General features: G+C 47.0%; 1 protein-coding gene across 4 annotated transcripts in view; it reads left to right on the forward strand.

Moving 5' to 3' along the window:
• Window positions 1-20,163, forward strand: part of LOC139565267 (transmembrane protein 104-like) — an 83,321-nt gene that overhangs the window by 56,138 nt on the left and 7,020 nt on the right. For all 4 annotated transcript variants that reach the window (XM_071385455.1, XM_071385457.1, XM_071385453.1 and 1 more), the window contains one exon: window positions 1,312-1,405. In XM_071385455.1, coding sequence (XP_071241556.1) covers window positions 1,312-1,405 — 94 coding nt within the window. The remainder of the gene's footprint in view (window positions 1-1,311; window positions 1,406-20,163) is intronic.

Genomic DNA, 20,163 nt, shown 5'->3' on the forward strand with positions numbered 1-20,163 from the left:
GAGTGGTAGCAGTCCATCACTTGGTGGCAGATGGATGGGAGGTATCATCAGGCCTGTGATGGACTATTGTCTGGCTGGAGGATGAAGTATGACACGTTAGACTGTCTCATACCACAGGTACAGAGACAGACCCAGACACCGCTGACCATTCAGCGCTGAAATATGTCTCACTGTCTCTCTACCTTCTTTAGGACAGTCCACACTTTCCATAATGCCTCCTCCATTACACATGAATGAGTATTGCAAATGTATGTCCGTCGCTCCAAGATGTAGTACATTTTCGGGAATTCTGCACTGATTTGTAGCAGTCACCCGTAGCTGGTATTAAGTACTATTTAGCACTTTCATCTCCTGACACGTGGGATTCACAATTCTCCTCCATAATTCTGGAAATAATAACGTCTTAAATGAGTCTGGTCCCACCCTTCCCTGTCGGCTGGTCTCACTCTGTTGCCTCCTTGGCATTAGCATTCAGCCAGCACTGTACCCTTCCCTGTCCCCAGTGGATGGCCTCCTTGTGCAGGTAGAGGCTGTCTACATTCTCTGTCCTGTCTCGCACTTATGTCACCAACACTGACCTCTGTGTCCTGCCCTCACAACCCATGGGCCCACCCTGTAAATACAGCACAGTGGGAAGGGGAGAGCTACGGGTGGGGGAGGGTGGAGTTAGGGAGGTTCATGGGAGGGGTCAGAGGTCCTGGAGATGGAGAGTGACTGGAGCAGATCAGTTTTCTGAGTGGAACATTTCTCTATCTGTATCTTTCTGTCTTTCTGTCCCCACTTTGGTCTCCTGATTGAGCTCTCACCCCCAGGCCCTGTTAGAGATTATTGTGTCTGACTGTGTGAGTTCTACCCTGCAGGCTCCTCTTCAGATGACATGCCACTGAAGTGACTGGCCTTGAGATCACACGTCACTCAACCGCTATCAGACATGGGATTGTCAGAGAGAATGGGATAGATGGGGAGAGAGAGAGGGGGCTGATGCCACTGATGATTGCAACTCTCGATAAGACCCATCTTTGTTATGAGGCAATCGGTACTATGATGGCTTCAAAGAATTTCAACTTAAATGTTTTATTTTGGGGTTTGGCATCTTGGTGTATATTGGGTGATGAGGGAATAAATAGCCTCATGTTCTCATGAGACAGAGTTTTATCTCTATTTTCATCTTGGAAAAATCCAATTGTACCATTTGTCATTTATTACACATGCTGTGGAAGTATAAACACAACCCAAACACACACTGGTTTGTGAATATGTTGTATAAAGTGATTTCCAATGTGTTTTAAGATGATCTCTCCCTCTCTACAGAGCATCTTCACTGTGATGTTGGGCCCTTTCGTTTTCTTCGATGCTCAGAAGACTAAATACCTCCAGATCCTCACCTCACTCATGCGCTGGATCGGTAAGAGTAACCTATTTTACCTTAAGGAATACAAACACCATAGGCTGATAAAGGTTGCTCTGGACAGACTCGAGGCATGCATCTTCAAATAATCACATTAAATGTGGATCTCAATTTATTTTGTAGGTAGAGCAATTCAAGCTGTGAAATTCCCAGGAACTTTATCGTAACGGTAAATCTGTCATGGGTATTTATTTAGGAAGTGCTTTAATGTGCTTTATCTCTTCCAAGTTTGTCTGCATAATGGAGGGTGTGTCTTTCCTTCCATTAAATATCACATTCCATTATCCCTGGGTCACGGTCTCACGCCTTCTCCCAGATTGCTCTTTGTCACTGTTGCAAATGTTTAGGAAAAAAAACACTTTATTCCACCTGGCTGACGGTCTGAACCTTGGTGGGAGCAGTCCTCCTCTTCCTCTCCCTCTTTCATTCCTCTCCCCTCTCCTCTCCGTGGCTCCTGTGCCTGGGTCTGTCGATCATACGGCAGTCCCGTTCCGTGTCCTGATTCCCATCTCCTTTCATCCCTCAGCCTGACAGGCCTGACAGCCCGTCCCAGGCCTGATTGGAACGTCACTCACAGGGCGACGGACAAAATAAACCGCCCGTCCTGGACCTGCTGTTAAAATCACAACACTACTGAATCATGGCTCTGCCGCCACCCCCGTGTGGGCATACTGCTGGCACCCACAACAACACACAGGGCAGACACACACAAATACACACAGGCGCGCATGCACACACACAAATACACACAGGCGCGCACACACACACACACACACACACACACACACACACACACACAGTTGCGTGCACATAAATAACACACACTGTCCATTATCTGGCTATCTACAAAGCACCCTGGGATTCTGGCTACACCCCTCCCACTCCCTTTTATATCCCCGCCCTCCCCTGGCTCTACCTGTGATTGATTGGCTGTGTCACCTCTGCAGGCCTCTCTACAGCACCAGCTAATGATTCAAAATGGCCGCAGTGGCAGCTCTTTGTTTCCTTACTGCACCGGTGCCACGGAGCATGGGGATAGATGGCCTGCCTTCAAAGCATAGGGCACTGAAAGCTGAGGGGTTTATGCAGCCATCAAACACAGGGTTGGAGACCATTTTAAATCCTATAAGAAAAACATTATGGGCCGAGGTTTAGGAGGAAAAGACGGCTGAAGAAAAATGAATGGGCTAGACAGCATGCTTGAGTCCTAAATCTCTAGTGTCAACAATTTTCAATTTTTTTTTGTTTAGGTAAGTTTCTAATGTTTAGCTAATCTCAGAGGAATTAACTTTGGAGACCTAACCTAATTGATCAATTTAAGTACTGCTTTTATTTCGATTTTTTTCATGAAAGGCAAGTGGCTGTCTAAAGACGTATTCAACTGATTTTGCTCTGAAATTCGTGTTGAAGAGTTTTCTGGCAATTTATGTGGTGCTGTTATCAGGACAGGGGCAGCATAGCCTGTCTGACCTCTCCACCCTGTCTCTACAGTTTCTCTAGTCTCATTTTGACACAGAAACAGCATCTGTCTGTACTAGATTTGCTGCTAAACCGTTAGGGCTTGTTTGTCTGGCTATACCAGCCTATCCAACCCTGAAAGAGAGAGCTCCCTGACAAAGGTCTCAAGAGTAATTGGATGCGCAATAAAAAAAATAATCCGGCAAATGGAAAAATGTTACTCCATTCGGTAACGCATAAATACACTGAACAAAAGTATAAACGCATCATGCAACAATTTCAAAGATGTTACTGAGTTACAGTTTAAGGAAATCAGTCAATTGAATCAATTCATTAGGCCCTAATCTATGGACTTCACATGACACGGACTACAGCTGTGCATTTGTTGGTCACAGATACCTTTTTTTTTTTTTTTTTTTTTAAGGTAGGGGAGTTGTCAGAAAACCAGTCAGTATCTGGTGTGACCACCATTTGCCTCATGCAGTGCGACATCTCTTGTTGATTGTTGCCTGTGGAATGTTTTTCCGCTGTGTGAAGTTGCTGGATATTGGCGGGAACTGGAACATGCTGTCGTACAGGTCGTATCCAGAGCATCCCAAACATGTTCAATGGGAGTCATGTCTGGTGAGTATGCAGGCCATGGAAGAACTGGGACATTTTCAGCTTCCAGGAATTGTGTAAAAATCCTTGCGACATGGGGCTGTGCATTATGCTGAAACATGAGGTGATGGCGGCAGATGACAATGGGCATCAGGATCTCGTCACGGTATCTCAGTGCATTCAAAATGTGATTGTGTTTGTTGTCTGTAGCTTATGCCTGCTCCTACCATAACCCCACCGCCACCATGGGGCACTCTGTTCACAATGCCCGGTACAGTTAAAATCGGGTTTCATCCGGTCTCAGAAGATCTGCAGGTGAAGAAGCCAGATGTGGACGTCCTGGGCTAGCATGGTTACAGGCCAGTTGGATGTACTGTCAAATTCTATACACTGACGGCTTATGGTAGAGAAATTAACATTAAATTAATCTGGCAACAGATCTGGAGGATTTACTGTAGTCAGCATGCCAATTCATGCTCCCTCAACTTGCGACATCTGTGGCATTGTGAGAAAACATCCGTGACAAAACTGCACATTTTAGTGGCCTTTTATTGTCCCCAGGGATGTAAACAAATTTGTACACAGCATTTTACCGAAATACACTATTTGTGCATATGGGACATTTTTGGGATCTTTTATTTCTGCTCATGAATAATGGGACCAGCACTTTACATATACATTTTTGTTCAGTGTATATATTAGTTTTCTATGGCATGATGCTCTGGCCATAAACTTAGAGAGCGAGTGGGTTCAGCACAAAGGGTACCACTTCAAGGCAAATAATTGATTACCAAGCCAATGCATCGTCAGCCAGAATGTATTCTGGGTCTTTTTCTTCATGACTGTTATTGGGTAATTTAGCTGTCCTTCTCTCAAAGTTACAGCCTCTGGCACCAGTTCAATGTTTCCGAGGTAACCTATGTTTTCCAATTCCTCAAACGTTTCCCATTTAAAAGCGATTTTGATTATGTATGTGGTCATTTCGAGGGCCTTGTGGTTAAAGAGGATGTGTGATGCTCTCAAGGCATTGATTGTCTGTCCTGTTAAAGATACTGTACTTTATCGTTGCCCTGCAGCAAGAAAATGGGACTCGGGAGTGATTCATTTAACCTGTTATCCATTTATCACGTGTCCTCTGACTCCTCTCCTCACTCTGATTTAGCTCCACTCTTTTCACCCACTGAAGCTGCTGAATTGGACACGTTGTTGGACCTGAATGCATACGTGTGTACTGTAGCATAGCTTATGTTTTGGAGAAGGTTGTGACTTAGCAAAGCTTTGGTCTCAAGGGAGGAATTTAATACCAACGATATAATGAAACTAATAGTAAACCTCTTATTTCTGTCACGATGATGGGATTCATGATTGTTTTAAGAATGTCATTAGTATGCACTGTGAATACGTCTCTGGATTAGGCCCATGGTTTTACACCTTCAGGTACCAGGTATCTTCGAATCATTCTATGATTCCTTCTCTGCACCTTAAAGCCCCCTTATAAGCATGAACAACAGATCCTCATTCATGTTAATGACGTGTCACTAACAAAACAAAACCCTCAAGTGTAAGAATATTTCTTTTTTTATGAGACAGCTTATGAGGAGACTGAGATTGTCTTAAGATATGTTTGAAACTCGTAACAAGTCCTCCAGGGTTTTTTGTTTTCAGTCAAATGGTTTCGATAATGACACTGATGTAGTACAGTATGATACGTTTTTAGACAGCCATTATATTCATGTTCTTGTCACTCTGAAACCATATCACAACATCGAACCACATTATTCACATTTTTCACAGGATTCTCACCTATTGACAACTCATATATTTTAATAAGCAATTAGTACTACTGAGCTTTTCCTTTTTTTCTAGTGCCAACCAGTATGCAGTTATCCTTCAAATATAACTGCATTATAGCAAACTGTCTTACAAAACTGACAGTGCATGTTAGTCACCTTTTTCTTGACTTTTACATTAGCCTGCATTTGCCGGATTTAATGACTTTCCACCACTATCAGATCCTTTCTTGTCTTCTAAAATACCAGATATTGATACCTGCGTAGTTATGTCTCCCGTTCAGCCACTTCCATCTCCATTCTTTTCTCATGGCCCTTCTCTTTCATACTCATTACTCACCCTAGACAAGGGGCCAGGTGGCCAGGCTCCCCTACCTGCCTCTCCACTCACCCATGATGCCCTATGGGGGAGTGCAGGGTGATGATGGTGGTGGATGAGGGGTGCAGAGCAGTGTGGGGAATGTGTTGAAGCCCTGTGGCCTTGTCAGTGTCACTCAGCTGAGCCCCCCTGTCCAACCAAGCTCACTACACACTTTTTGTCTTCCCCCACTGAGGACATGACTTACATAGTGGACATAGTAGTCCATATGTGTAGCCCTCTTGTACCTCCATCTCCTGTCCTGGTTGTGATCCCATCACTCTGCTTGTAGCTGTTCTGTCCATGGTCCCACTTCGCTGGAGCCATTAGAAACTATTTGTGTAGCCCTGTTTCCAGACCCATTTGTGTTCCTGTTTACTATTCCTCCTACTCTATACTCGGTTCACCGACCCATCTTTTAATGTCACAGTTGTGTTGCCTGATGACCTCATAGGCTCTTAGTTGAATGACTATATCGCTCACATACTGCACCCAGTCTCTATGAACTCCCGTAGGTGCTCACGCTCCATTGGGTGAGTTATGTGAATAGATAAAGCTTGCTGCCTTGTTACCTTGTCCCCATCCTCTCTAGCAGCACACTGTGAAGAGGAAGAGGGGGATCATTATCTGCACTCGACAGCAGACCGGGAGAAGGGTTAAGAGCCGGCACTTTAATTGATATTGAGTGGAGAGGAATGGACGGAAAGGCACCTAGCTCGGTAAACGAGTATTAATCACCCCGCTTCTGTCTCCACAGGGATGGATGGATAGGTGAAGAGCCTCTGAGGCGATATTTATTACCCTTACAGCCATGGCATATAGATCCTACTGTATGCTGGGAATGGAGAAATCATGCATTCTGAGAACACTGTCCTCCCACTATCACATTTGTTTTTCTAGACATGGTGAACTACACCACCACCCCAGACAGCTTTGTGTAACCTCCGGCTCAATTGGAAAAGAGGCTGTGAAATGACCTAGGGCTGTTACTCTCTCTGGAGAAATGAATAGCTGAAACCACAGGCCCCAGCCCACAGGGATCTATGGATCCCTATCCAGTCCATCCCACTGTCTTGGTTTAGGGAGTAACCAGCCCACAGGGATCTGTGGATCCCTATCCAGTCCATCCCACTGTCTTGGTTTAGGGAGTAACCAGCCCACAGGGATCTGTGGATCCCTATCCAGTCCATCCCACTGTCTTGGTTTAGGGAGTAACCAGCCCACAGGGATCTGTGGATCCCTATCCAGTCCATCCCACTGTCTTGGTTTAGGGAGTAACCAGCCCACAGGGATCTGTGGATCCCTATCCAGTCCATCCCACTGTCTTGGTTTGCTTGGTTTAGGGAGTAACCAGCCCACAGGGATCTGTGGATCCCTATCCAGTCCATCCCACTGTCTTGGTTTAGGGAGTAACCAGCCCACAGGGATCTGTGGATCCCTATCCAGTCCATCCCACTGTCTTGGTTTAGGGAGTAACCAGCCCACAGGGATCTGTGGATCCCTATCCAGTCCATCCCACTGTCTTGGTTTAGGGAGTAACCAGCCCACAGGGATCTGTGAATCCCTATCCAGTCCATCCCACTGTCTTGGTTTAGGGAGTAACCAGCCCACAGGGATCTGTGGATCCCTATCCAGTCCATCCCACTGTCTTGGTTTAGGGAGTAACCAGCCCACAGGGATCTGTGGAGCCCTATCCAGTCCATCCCACTGTCTTGGTTTAGGGAGTAACCAGCCCACAGGGATCTGTGGATCCCTATCCAGTCCATCCCACTGTCTTGGTTTAGGGAGTAACCAGCCCACAGGGATCTGTGGATCCCTATCCAGTCCATCCCACTGTCTTGGTTTAGGGAGTAACCAGCCCACAGGGATCTGTGGATCCCTATCCAGTCCATCCCACTGTCTTGGTTTAGGGAGTAACCAGGGAGCGTTACAGCTACCTATTGCCATTTCAAGCAGAGAGAGAGGGTAGTATTTGTTTTTTAAGGTCAGGGAGGGAACTCTACTAGTGGCTGATTGAGCGGAACCTAAGAGTTTGCCCAGAGAGGCTAATGTAGAGTGCATCTCACGGGGAATGTTGAAGTATGGCTGGGCGTTCATGAACTTTCCAACATCAGCACAGTTCAGAAGTCCTGAAAATTGCATTAAAGGAAAACTCCAGATTGGAATGCATCATTCCTTTTCTTGTCACAACGGACATTACTTTTAGTCAACACTGACCACGGAGTTGTTCAGATAGAAAATATGTCTTCAATGAAATGTATTTATAAAGCCCTTTTGACATCAGCCGATGTCACAAAGTGCTGTACAGAAACCCAGCCATTAAACCCCAAACAGCAAGCAATGCAGGTGTAGAAGTTTTAGTTTGACACTTCTCTTTCAGAAACAAAACATCAACAGAGCTCAGATCCTAGGTCCGCTTTACTCACATCTCTGTTGAGTTTTGATATATAGAGAAATACATGTGGGCAGCTTTTTTCCCCATTTGTTTTTGGGCACCTCTCCTTGATCCTGTTTAGCATTGGTGTTTGGTGTTTCATCTTGTAATGAGAACTTTGTTTTGATAGTGAACAATTTCTAGGAGGTGAATAGGGGAAAACTTGGTAGGATGTTTTCTGCAGTGGTGTTGCCCGGGGTCAGTTGGAGCTCAATACCCTGATAACTAAGCCCTTAATCATGACTGTTGACTTCCGTCCCCCGCTCACCTCACTGTGTTGTCGCCTCCATTTCCTTGTCTGTGAGGGAGGAATGAGAATGTAAGACACAGTGCTTATAGAATGTACTTTTTACCGCAGTCTGGTGTTGTACGCTCTTTCTCCGGGTTTCGTCAATGATCGGCAGGAATATTAGAGGTCAAATGCACAACTTGCTTTGAACATTTTATCTTTGTCTCATTTGAAAAAAATGTCAGACCTGAACAGGATTTGATATTGAAGACAGAAGCAGACGAGAATTTGCTTTATTCATATCTTGTCTGCCTTGTACGTCCATTGCATCATGAACCAAGCTTTCTATGCTCAATAAATTATTTGAAATGGTCAGAAGAAAAAATACATTTATATTCTGCACTCACTGAATGTTTAATTACTGTTGGATGTGTGTTTTAGCTAACCTGGTGCAACCTCCCACTGAATTTACATAAACATTTGACTTCTATTAGTTTGTTATACTTTTTTTTTTTTTTTTAAATGTCAGCAGTAGTAGCACAGAAGAGGTTTTTGGTTTTAAACGTTTGCGGTTGAGAAGTTGAAGGAAAAAAAAAAAACTGACCTCAAGCAGATGTGTTTTCGAGATCCCAGCGTTTGGAGCGTGGCTTAGCTCAGCCTTATGGTAAAGAAGGTAGGTGCATTTTGTTTCTTATCTTTGGCCTAATGTGCAATTTGCAGCGGCACGGCTGAGTGATTGGACTAATTGATGTTTTCTTGAACACTGTAGATAATGTCATGGAGTTGAACTCTGCTCTGCCCTGTGGAGCTGCTGTATGGGGTGCTAAATGGCAGCCCTGCTGCGGTACTGCACACCCTGATCGCAGGGCTTGTCTCAAAGTAGCCAGGCTAGTAGGCCATTATCACCAGCTATCACACACGCCGTGGCATTTCTGTCCCCCTGCTTCTGATAACCAAGACTATGCCATTATAGGATATCACCAAAAAACATCTGAAGTAAAAGATTCTGCAAACCTAGAAATTGGGCAAACTGCCAGAGCTGCTCATTACCACTAAGACTCAACCAAGTGGTCTCATCTAGCACCTCGTTTAAAGGGCAACTCCACCACTTTTCAAACTCATTTTCATTATCTCCAGCACAGTACGAGTGTTTACATGTGTGAAAACTGTGCATTTCAATGTTTTATAGAAATAAAGAACGTAAATTTTTTTTAAACACTATGAGATTCGTGGTGATGTGGGGAGCAAGAAAAGACCCTCCCTCTGGCTAGACACTTGTTTTTTACATTTAATCCTACCCTGTGATGAGAGAATGTCATTTCTTATTGTTTTAACCACAGATCATAGAAGCAATGTTTTCACAAATTATGTAAACACTGGTTTGGTGCTGGAGGTAATGAATGTGAGGTTGAAAAGTGGTGGAATTGCCCTTTAATTAATGATTGGATGATTGCTGCAAAGGAGGGCTGCTGGAGTTGGACTTCGATTTTAATCTATTAGGGAATGGAAGTAGCAAGAGGCCAGTTTGTATACCAGTAGAGAGTAATGTTCCTATCTACTGTCAAAGCCTTTGCTAGAATAATATCCCATATGTCTTTTAATGTCAGAAAGATGAAAGCACATGAAAAGCCCTTGACCTGTCAACTGTTATTATAGACTCTTCTTCCCACATCAAGCGCAAAAGCATTGGTACAGGGGGTGTACTACTCACAAAATCAGAACAGTGGTGTGCTTCAAAGCTCCTCACCTGAAGTCATTTTGTGCTCCTTAATGAAGTCAAGGAAACCCGTCCCAGGGCAGCGGCTGTAGAGGAGACCCTCTTCCACAGATACTGTATTCTACAGCTCCTTGGGGGGTTGAGAGTGCTGGACAACCTTGGCTTAACCTCAAACGCTTTGTTTGCTACCACTGGAGATACAACTGTAAGTGCCTCCTCTGGGGGGCGTTTAAGTTGAAGCATTCCCCACAAGGTCATTGCCATCCCCATTGAAGTGCTGTAAATCACCGGTAGCAGTTATGTGAATGTGATATGTGACTGTTTGACACCTACACAATGCACTCAGTCCCTCCCCTATGCCGTGTGACGAGTGCAACCCGCAGACAGGCGTGTAGAGCAGAGAGTGTTAATGTAAAAGTCCAGGTAATCACCATATCATCAGAGATATCTCTGCAAAGAAAATGGCTCATCCCATCTGAATTAATTAGTTTTTCAACTGTGTCCATCGATGGAGAGGCAAGATGGAGTGTCCATTGTTGATTGAGGATTACCAGGAGGATGAAATGAGTGCTTCAGAGTAGACTCCATCAGGAAGTCAATGACACTGCCCTTTTAGAGAGAGGAGAGCAATATAGCCGCAAGAAGGAATGTAAATGTACCATTAGTATATTTATTTTTTTATCATTACGGCGGTTGAAAAATATTTAATTTGCTGTGAATTTATGGTGCAATGACTTATTTAATACTGGCTCTATGCTATTACCAATGGTTTGTAATCTGACTAACTGCGTTGGATTATCTCTCCAGACACACTGTCAGGTTTTGGCCAGGACTGTTCTGGTTTTTTGTCACTAGATGTCCCCATTGCACCTTTTTTGTACCTTTTGTTTTTCCCTTGCTCTAATTATTGTTTGCACCTGTATGTCGTTCCCTTGTTAGTATTTAATCCCTGTGTGTTCCTCAGTTCCTTGCTCAGTGTTTGTATGTTAGCACCCAGCCCCAGCCCAAGCCTTGTTGTGAACATATATTTTTCTCTTGTTGGATTTTCCAGAGGTTCTCTGGTTTTGTTCTTTTGTATTTTGGATTAGTCTTTTGAGGTTTGTTTTTCCCTTGCTGTTTTTACCACTTTGTGGATTTTCTTTGTATTTTGGAAGATATCTATTTTTTTATTAAACCACCATCTCTAGTACTGCTGTGTCTGCCTCATCTTCTGGGTTCTGCCGATTTAGTGACTGTTTCTCGCACCGGGTCCTGACAGAAACACTGAGCCATTAAAATGAACCCAGAGGCAGCCAGTACCCAGGACTTTTTTCCCATGCTGTCCCACCACGAGGGGACTGTCCAACGTCACGAAGCTGCTCTGGTTCAGCAAGAGGCCTTAATGGCTGGACATTCTCAACTTCTGTCGGAGATGATGACTTCCATAAAGCAGATTTCTGATCAACTTTCTCCTGCAACCGCTTCTGCTCCAGTTCATCAGATTCAAGTGCCCGTGGCAGTTAACCCCCTGGCTGAACCTCGTCTGCCGCCTCCCCAACGGTTCTCAGGTGATCCGAGTGGTTGTAAGGGGTTTTTCACCCAATGTTCTCTCTCCTTCGAGCTGCAACCCTCGTCATTTCCCACCGACCGGTCCAAGATAGCATATATCATCACCCTGCTGTCGGAAAAAGCCCTAGCCTGGGCTACTGCTGTGTGGGATGCCCAAAGTCCCTGCTGTGCCAGCTACTCTACCTTTGCTGAAGAATTCAAGCGAGTGTTTCAAGGTCCTACCAGCGGTCCTGACTCAGCCAAACAGCTCCTGACTCTCCGCCAAGGTCGGCGCAGCGTGACGGACTATGCCATCCAGTTCCGCACGGTGGCAGCAGCGAGTGGCTGGAATGACGAGGCGCTCACAGTGTGCTTTTTGAAGGGTCTTTCCGACACCATCCAAGATGAACTGGTCACTCGGGAACCACCGGACAACCTCGAGTCCCTGATCAAGTTGGCTTCACGCATAGACCAGCGTCTGAGAGAGAGAGAGCTCAACCGTAGATCTCTCACCCTAGCTCCTATCGGTCCCAGCTCCGAGTCTCCACCTTTATCCCCGCTGACTCCACCGGAACCCATGCAGGTTGGACGCATCTCCCAGGCTGAGAGAGACCGCCGGATGAGGGAGCGATGCTGTCTATATTGCGGCAAACTGGGCCATTTCCTCTCCACGTGTCCCGGGCTCCAGGGAAAACGCACTCTCCCGTGCAGGCCTGGGAGGACGGTAACGGGAAACATAACCTCCTCTCATCCATCCAACTCCCGCCTGCTCATTCCAGTTACCCTTTCCTGGGACAACCACGAGCTTCCCCTTCAAGCCTTGGTAGACTCTGGAGCCGCAGGTAACTTCATGGATGGTGTCTGGGCGAAGGAGAATGGCGTTCCCTCTGAACCTCTAAGTGACCCCATAAGGGTTACTACGTTGGATGGAAGTCCTTTGGGATCTGGACTTGTCACTCGTGTCACTACCCCCTTGCGTCTTTCAGTTTCCCAACACCAGGAAGTGATGAACTTTCATCTGACCTCGTGTTCCGAGTTCCCTCTCGTCCTTGGATACCCCTGGCTTCACAGCCATAACCCTCACATCGACTGGTCTGTGGGCACTATCAAGCAGTGGGGTCCTACGTGCCAAGCCACTTGTATCTTCCCAAGTTCCCCGAGTTCCCCTCCCGAGTCTCTAGAATCCATCGACCTGTCCCGAGTTCCCAAGTGTTACCATGACCTCAAACCGGTATTTAGCAAACAGAGGGCCACCAAACTACCACCCCATAGACCTTACGATTGCCCCATCGACCTGTTTCCGGGCACCTGCCCCCCCAGGGGTCGGATCTTTTCCCTATCTCCTCCCGAACGAGCTGCTATGGATACCTACATCAAGGACGCTCTGGCAGCAGGCCTCATGCGTCCATCCACCTCGCCGGCGGGAGCAGGGTTTTTCTTTGTGGCCAAAAAAGACGGGGGATTACGTCCTTGCATCGACTACCGGGGACTTAATGCCATAACCGTCCGTAACCGCTACCCGCTACCCCTTATGGCCACAGCCTTTGAGCTGCTCCAGGAAGCAGTGGTCTTCACTAAGCTTGACCTGCGGAACGCATACCATCTTGTGCGGATCAAACCCGGTGACGAGTGGAAGACCGCTTTCAACACGCCTACTGGTCACTACGAATACTTGGTGATGCCCTTCGGCCTGACCAACGCCCCGGCTGTGTTCCAAGCGCTCATAAACGATGTGCTTAGGGATATGCTTAACATTTTCGTGTTTGTTTACTTGGATGACATCCTCATCTTTTCGAGCTCCCTTCAAGAACACACTAAGCATGTCAGACAAGTGCTCAAACGCCTCCTAGACAGCCATTTGTACGTTAAGCCGGAAAAGTGTGAATTCCATTCCTCTCGAGTACAGTTCCTGGGATTTGTAGTGGAACCCGGTCGAGTCCAGATGGACCCCAAGAAGGTAGGGGCGGTAGCAGATTGGCCCACCCCCAAGTCCGTTAAGGAAGTTCAGCGTTTCCTGGGCTTCACTAACTTCTACCGCAAGTTCATCAAGAACTTCAGCTCGGTGGCAGCCCCTCTCTCAGCTTTAACCAAGGGTGGCAACACAAGGTTTCTGTGGGGAAGAGAAGCTGAGACGGCCTTCCAAGGACTCAAGCAGCGCATCCTCTCTGCTCCCATCCTGACACTACCGACGGCGGATGAACCTTTTGTGGTGGAGGTAGACGCATCAGAGGTTGGTGTTGGAGCTGTCCTGTCTCAGAGGGGTGAAGACAAGAGGCTTCATCCTTGCGCCTTCTTCTCTCACCGGCTTACCCCGGCCGAGAGGAATTACGATGTGGGGGATCGTGAACTCCTAGCGGTTAAGATGGCATTGAAGGAATGGAGACACTGGCTCGAGGGGGCTTCTCAACCGTTTCAAGTGCTTACGGACCACAAAAATCTGGAGTATATCCAGCAGGCGAAGCGGTTGAACTCCAGACAAGCTCGATGGTCTCTTTTCTTCAGCCGATTCCAGTTTATTCTCACCTATAGACCCGGGTCGAAGAATCTCAAACCGGATGCCTTGTCACGAGTCTACTCTCCTGCCATTCGAGAAGATACTGACATGACTGTTCTTCCTGCCGCTAAGATCGTGGCTCCGATCTCGTGGCAAGTGGAGGATACCGTGAAACAAGCTCAAGCCATCGAACCGGGCCCTGGAGGAGGTCCTGCTAATCGGTTGTTTGTTCCCAAGGCAGCAAGGTCCCAAGTCCTTCTGTGGGGGCACTCCTCTCGCCTCACCTGTCACCCGGGCGTAGGTCGCACCTTGGAGTTCATCCAGCGTAAGTTCTGGTGGCCCACCATAAAAGAAGACGTTGCCACTTTCGTCAAGGCCTGTTCCGTGTGCTGCCAGGGCAAATCTTCTCACCTCCGCCCTCAAGGACTCCTTCACCCTTTATCTATTCCCCACCGACCCTGGTCCCATATCTCTTTGGACTTTATTACTGGCCTTCCTCCGTCCCATGGTAATACTACGATCCTAGTCATCATCGACAGGTTTTCTAAGGCGGCCAGGTTTGTTCCCTTGACCAAATTACCTTCTGCCAAGGAAACAGCTGAGTTGGTGATTAACCATGTGTTCCGAGTCTTTGGCATCCCGCAAGATATGGTTTCCGACAGAGGTCCCCAGTTCGCCTCAAGGTTTTGGAAGGCCTTCTGCCAACTCATAGGGGCCACGGCCAGTTTATCTTCAGGGTACCATCCGGAGTCCAACGGCCAAACTGAGAGGATGAATCAGGAGCTGGAAACCACCCTCAGATGTATGGTTTCCAACAACCCATCCACATGGTCATCCTTCATTGTTTGGGCTGAGTACGCGCACAACACCTTGTGCTCCTCCTCCACTGGTATATCCCCGCACGAGTGTCAGTTTGGCTATGCTCCTCTATTGTTCCCGGACCAGGAGGCAGAAGTCAGAGTGCCTTCAGCCTCGAGGTTCATCAGACGCTGTCGGCTTACGTGGAAGAAGGCCCGTCTTAATCTTCTGCGTTCCTCACAGCAGTACCAACGACAAGCCAACAGACGTCGCCGTCCCGGTCCTACCCTGTACCCCGGCCAGAGAGTATGGCTCTCAACAAAAAACTTACCGCTACGGGTGGAGTCTCGCAAGCTGTCCCAGAGATTCATCGGACCCTTTAAGATTGCCAGGAGAGTCAATCCCGTTACTTTTCGCCTGCACTTACCCAGATCCCTTAAAATCAATCCCACATTTCACATTTCTTTATTAAAACCTGTTGTTTTTTCTCCCCTTATTCCGGCAGGCAGACCTCCCCCTCCGCCCCGTGTCATCGGAGGCCAGTCGGCTTATACCGTCCACCGGATACTGGACTCCCGCCGGGTGCAGCGGTCCTGGCAGTATCTGGTGGACTGGGAAGGCTACGGCCCCGAGGAGCGCTCCTGGGTTCCTGCCAAGGACATACTGGACCCTGACCTCATTCGTCAGTTCAGGGCCCTCCACCCTGAGAAGGCTGGTAGGAACGTCAGGAGCCGTTCCTAGGAGGGGGATTCTGTCAGGTTTTGGCCAGGACTGTTCTGGTTTTTTGTCACTAGATGTCCCCATTGCACCTTTTTTGTACCTTTTGTTTTTCCCTTGCTCTAATTATTGTTTGCACCTGTATGTCGTTCCCTTGTTAGTATTTAATCCCTGTGTGTTCCTCAGTTCCTTGCTCAGTGTTTGTATGTTAGCACCCAGCCCCAGCCCAAGCCTTGTTGTGAACATATATTTTTCTCTTGTTGGATTTTCCAGAGGTTCTCTGGTTTTGTTCTTTTGTATTTTGGATTAGTCTTTTGAGGTTTGTTTTTCCCTTGCTGTTTTTACCACTTTGTGGATTTTCTTTGTATTTTGGTAGATATCTATTTTTTTATTAAACCACCATCTCTAGTACTGCTGTGTCTGCCTCATCTTCTGGGTTCTGCCGATTTAGTGACTGTTTCTCGCACCGGGTCCTGACACACACTGTCCCCGTGCCTCTAAAGCCCTCCTAGTGATCAAAGATTTCCTCTTATTCTTCGCCGTTAGACAGATAAAACGGTGAGATTCATAGCTAAGGCTGCACCAAGTACTATAAAACCCACACATGGTTTCCCTATCTCGTGTAGCATGATCCAGTTGCAAAGAAATGATGAATGAGTACATTATCAAGAAGTAATTTGTTCTACTTAGTGTCCAGTTCTTTCATCTGATCAACTATCAATCTCTTTCAAAGATAAGAGGAGTTAGTTCAGTGCCTTAAGTAAGACAAATGAGGCCTTGTCTTTAATGAGCACTAAAGCATGATAGTTGGGATCAGAAATTCTCTGTCACTCCAACTTCTCTGCCATAGGAGAGAGATTCTCTGTCATTCCAACTTCTCTGCCATAGGAGAGAGATTCTCTGTCACTCCAACTTCTCTGACATAGGAGAGAGATTCTCTGTCACTCCAACTTCTCTGCCATAGGAGAGAGATTCTCTGTCACTCCAACTTCTCTGCCATAGGAGAGAAATTCTCTGTCACTCCAACTTTAGGGGACAGAACTACAGTAGAAGGGTCGACTGCTTTTTTACAGATCGTTGTTTACCTTTGAACCTCACTTGTTCTCTATCACAGACGTGTGTTTGTCAAGCAGCTGCCAAAGTAATTATTTAAGTTGTGACCTGGCTATGGCTTCCCGATCTATAACCCAGAAGGTAGCACCAGTTATTTGGCTGGGTTCCATTCAGCCGCTCCAGTATACCTGCTCAAAATGGAGCCGTGTCAAAGATTGCTGCCAATGTCATTCCACTCTAATACCATGTGATGCATCCTGACCTGAAAGTCATGGTTAAAAAAATATCTTTCCCCCAAACTCTCCCTGCCCTTCACACTGTTTGATCAACCTGTGTTGATACCCGCGGAGCCGCTATGCCTTTTTGCCATTCACTATCAATTTGAGGCGCGATGCCGAGCCTCCTTGTCCCAACCTTAGCCTGTGCCGCCGTACGGTGGGAAAAGAGCAAAGTTCTCTATCAGCTTTTTAAAGCGTGGCCCTTCCCTCATAAAGGAGCCAGTCACTGACCGTGTCACCAGGGGTTTTACAGTTCAAACCCTGCCGAGAGGAGCACACTGGGCTGCGGCATCAGAGGCAGGTATATCAAGATGAAGAAGACTGTAACATACATACCAGTGCCATTTTCCTCCAGGCTTCCATGGGCCTCACCGAGGGGATAGGAGGTGAGTGTGATGAATCACTGTGCTTGTTGCACCTCAACAAACTCACATTTCAGCCTTGCTGGCAGAGAAAAGACGTGTTGCTCCGGTGAAGGTTAAGCATCTGTACACTAGGTGTGCGTGGCGTCCCATCCTATAAGACTTAATTAAACGCCCTCCTCCCATGTTCCTTCCTTGATAGCCTGTTACCGTTAATGTCAGGGAGTAGAGGAGAAGCGTCTCCCGCTGTCCGTCCTCTGTTATGACCAGCGGGACGGCTCCTTTTGATGGCTGTTTCACACACAGCGGATGTACATTACTTCTCGGGGAGAGAGAGGGAGAGTACAGCAGGCAGACTGTCATACAGCACATTGTGTTCGATGCCTGAAGTGAGAGGGACAGCTGATAACTATCCCCACTGACAGTCTCTCATGTCCAGTCAAATGAAGATACAAATACAAAGTCACTACAATACATACTGTATTCTCAGAGCTGTGTCCCAATGTGGCCCATGTTAGCACATTGAGTGTTGACCTCATCTGCGTAGTTTTTCCATATGCTTTGACGTGATGTCTTTGGGGATTATACTTGTTGTGAAGGTGTTATTTGCTCTTATTTGCCGATGTCCTTGAGTGCTGGTCCACTGCCCACTGTCCCATTCTCTACATAGACTGTGTTAAAACAGGATTCTGCTCTGGCTGCTTCTCCTGTCTGGGGCCAATGTTGACACTGGATGTAGTATCCATTAAATCTTGACTATCTGAGCTTTAATCCTCAACAGGTCTGGGGTTTTGGCCACTGCTGGGCATCTTTATCTCAGTGTCCACCCCAAACTAAGTCCTCACAAGGGAAATTCTTGTTTTTAAGAGGATCCTGTCCTATTTTAAGATGAGTAAGTAATCACATTAGTCATTCAAATTAAAATGTTTGCCTGTTAAAAACTCTTGTCTTATTTCTGCCTGTTCTCTCCATAATCAAATCAAAGTTTATTTGTCACGTGTGCCGAATACAACAGGTGTAGACCTTACAGTGAAATGGTTACTTTTACAGGCTCTAACCAATAGTGCGAAAAAAAAAGTGTGTGCGTGTGTAGAGATGAGTAAAGAAATAAAACAACAGTAAAAAGACATTTGAAAATAAGAGTAGCAAGGCTATTTACAGACACCGGTTAGTCAGGCTTATTGAGGTAGTATGTACATGTAGGTATGGTTAAAGTGACTATGCATATATGATGAACAGAGAGTAGCAGTAGCGTAAAAAGACGGGTTGGCGGGTGGTGGGACATAATGCAGATAGCCCGTTTAGCCAATGTGCGGGAGCACTGGTTGGTCGGGCCAATTGAGGTAGTATGTACATGAATGTATAGTTAAAGTGACTATGCATATACGATAAACAGAGAGTAGCAGCAGAGTAAAAGAGGGGTTGGGGGGGGCACACCATGCAAATAGTCCGGGTAACCATTTGGTTACCTGTTCAGGAGTCTTATGGCTTGGGGGTAAAAACTGTTGAGAAGCCTTGTCCTGGGCTTGGCAGTCCGGTGCCGCTTGCCATGCGGTAGTAGAGAGAACAGTCTATGACTGAGGTGGCTGGGGTCTTTGAAAATTTTTAGGGCCTTCCTCTGACACCGCCTGGTGTAGAGGTCCTAGATGGCAAGGCAACTTTGCCCCAGTGATGTACTGGGCCGTACGCACTACCCTCTGAAGTGCCTTGCGGTCGGAGGCCGAGAAATTGCCGTACCAGGTAGTGATGCAACCGGTCAGGATGCTCTCGATGTTGCAGGGGTAGAACCCCTGAAATTCAGGACCCATGCCAAATCCCACTACTTGTTAGCTATCCTACTACCTCTGTCATTGGTCATTTTTCCCCCATCCCCTCCTCGGAACATTTTGTCCTTGTAATTGGAATGACTCATTTCATCCCCCTGACATACATTAAAGTGCCACGGCAGAAGCACACAGTACCTGATTAATAGGGGCAGATTAAAACTCCACGTTCCCAGCCCCTTCCCCCCCTTGCTAGCTCTGGAATAATCACCTGTGCCCTGAAGAGTATAAAAAACTAAAACAGTGGAGGATTGGAGCAGAGGACTACACTCATGTCCCGACCTCACCTGATGCTAGTGAGAGACCTTGGAGGAGGATGAGGCTGCCGGTGGCACCCCTCTCCCCCGTCTCCTCCCTATACCCCCTCCCACCGCCCCAGTAGCTGCAGATGAATTGGTAATCCGCTGGCCCCTCACTCAGGCCCTATCTAAAGAGCCAATCCATCCTCCCCCCTGACACTGATGGGTTGCCTCTCCTGGCAATTGGGCCCAGATGGATGCTGAGATATTGCCGGCAAGTACAAGAGAGCTTTGGCTCTACTCTAACCTGCATAGCTACACAGGGCTGTGTGGGTGTGTTTTGAAGTGGGATACTAGTGGTGTGTTGTAGTGGGGTGAGTAGTGAAGCAATGTGTGTTCTGAACGTCACCCCGTGTGAGTGTGATGAAAGCTGAGGAGTGGGCCATGGAGTGCGTCTGTGACTGATTCCCGGTTTAATGGCCTGTTTGGGAAGGTGAGGAGATGGGGTGAGGGGGGGCAGGCAGGACTCTGAGCCTTTAACAAGACTGGCATCCATGCTTAAAGCTCTCATTTAGTAACGCCCAGTTCAACAGCCAGAGAGGCAGTCGCACCAATCAATTTGGGGATGGCCTTTGCGCAAACAGTATGAGGTGGAGACACTGATGCCTTTTGTACCACCCAGCCTCCAACCTCTGCTGACTTTGGGTTGGATGAGAGAGCCTTCACATACTCTGTATAATCCATAGTATAGCATTCCTATAGGCTGTAGTCTTTGCCTGTGGGATAGTTTCTGGATCAGGTAACTGGAAGGCAATATCTTACTAAGTGGTTTCAGTATTATCCTCATGAGGCATAAAGCCTCCTGCCCTTTGATGGGG

Source organism: Salvelinus alpinus, chromosome 36, assembly GCF_045679555.1.
Source record: "Salvelinus alpinus chromosome 36, SLU_Salpinus.1, whole genome shotgun sequence".
Lineage (NCBI taxonomy): Eukaryota > Metazoa > Chordata > Actinopteri > Salmoniformes > Salmonidae > Salvelinus > Salvelinus alpinus.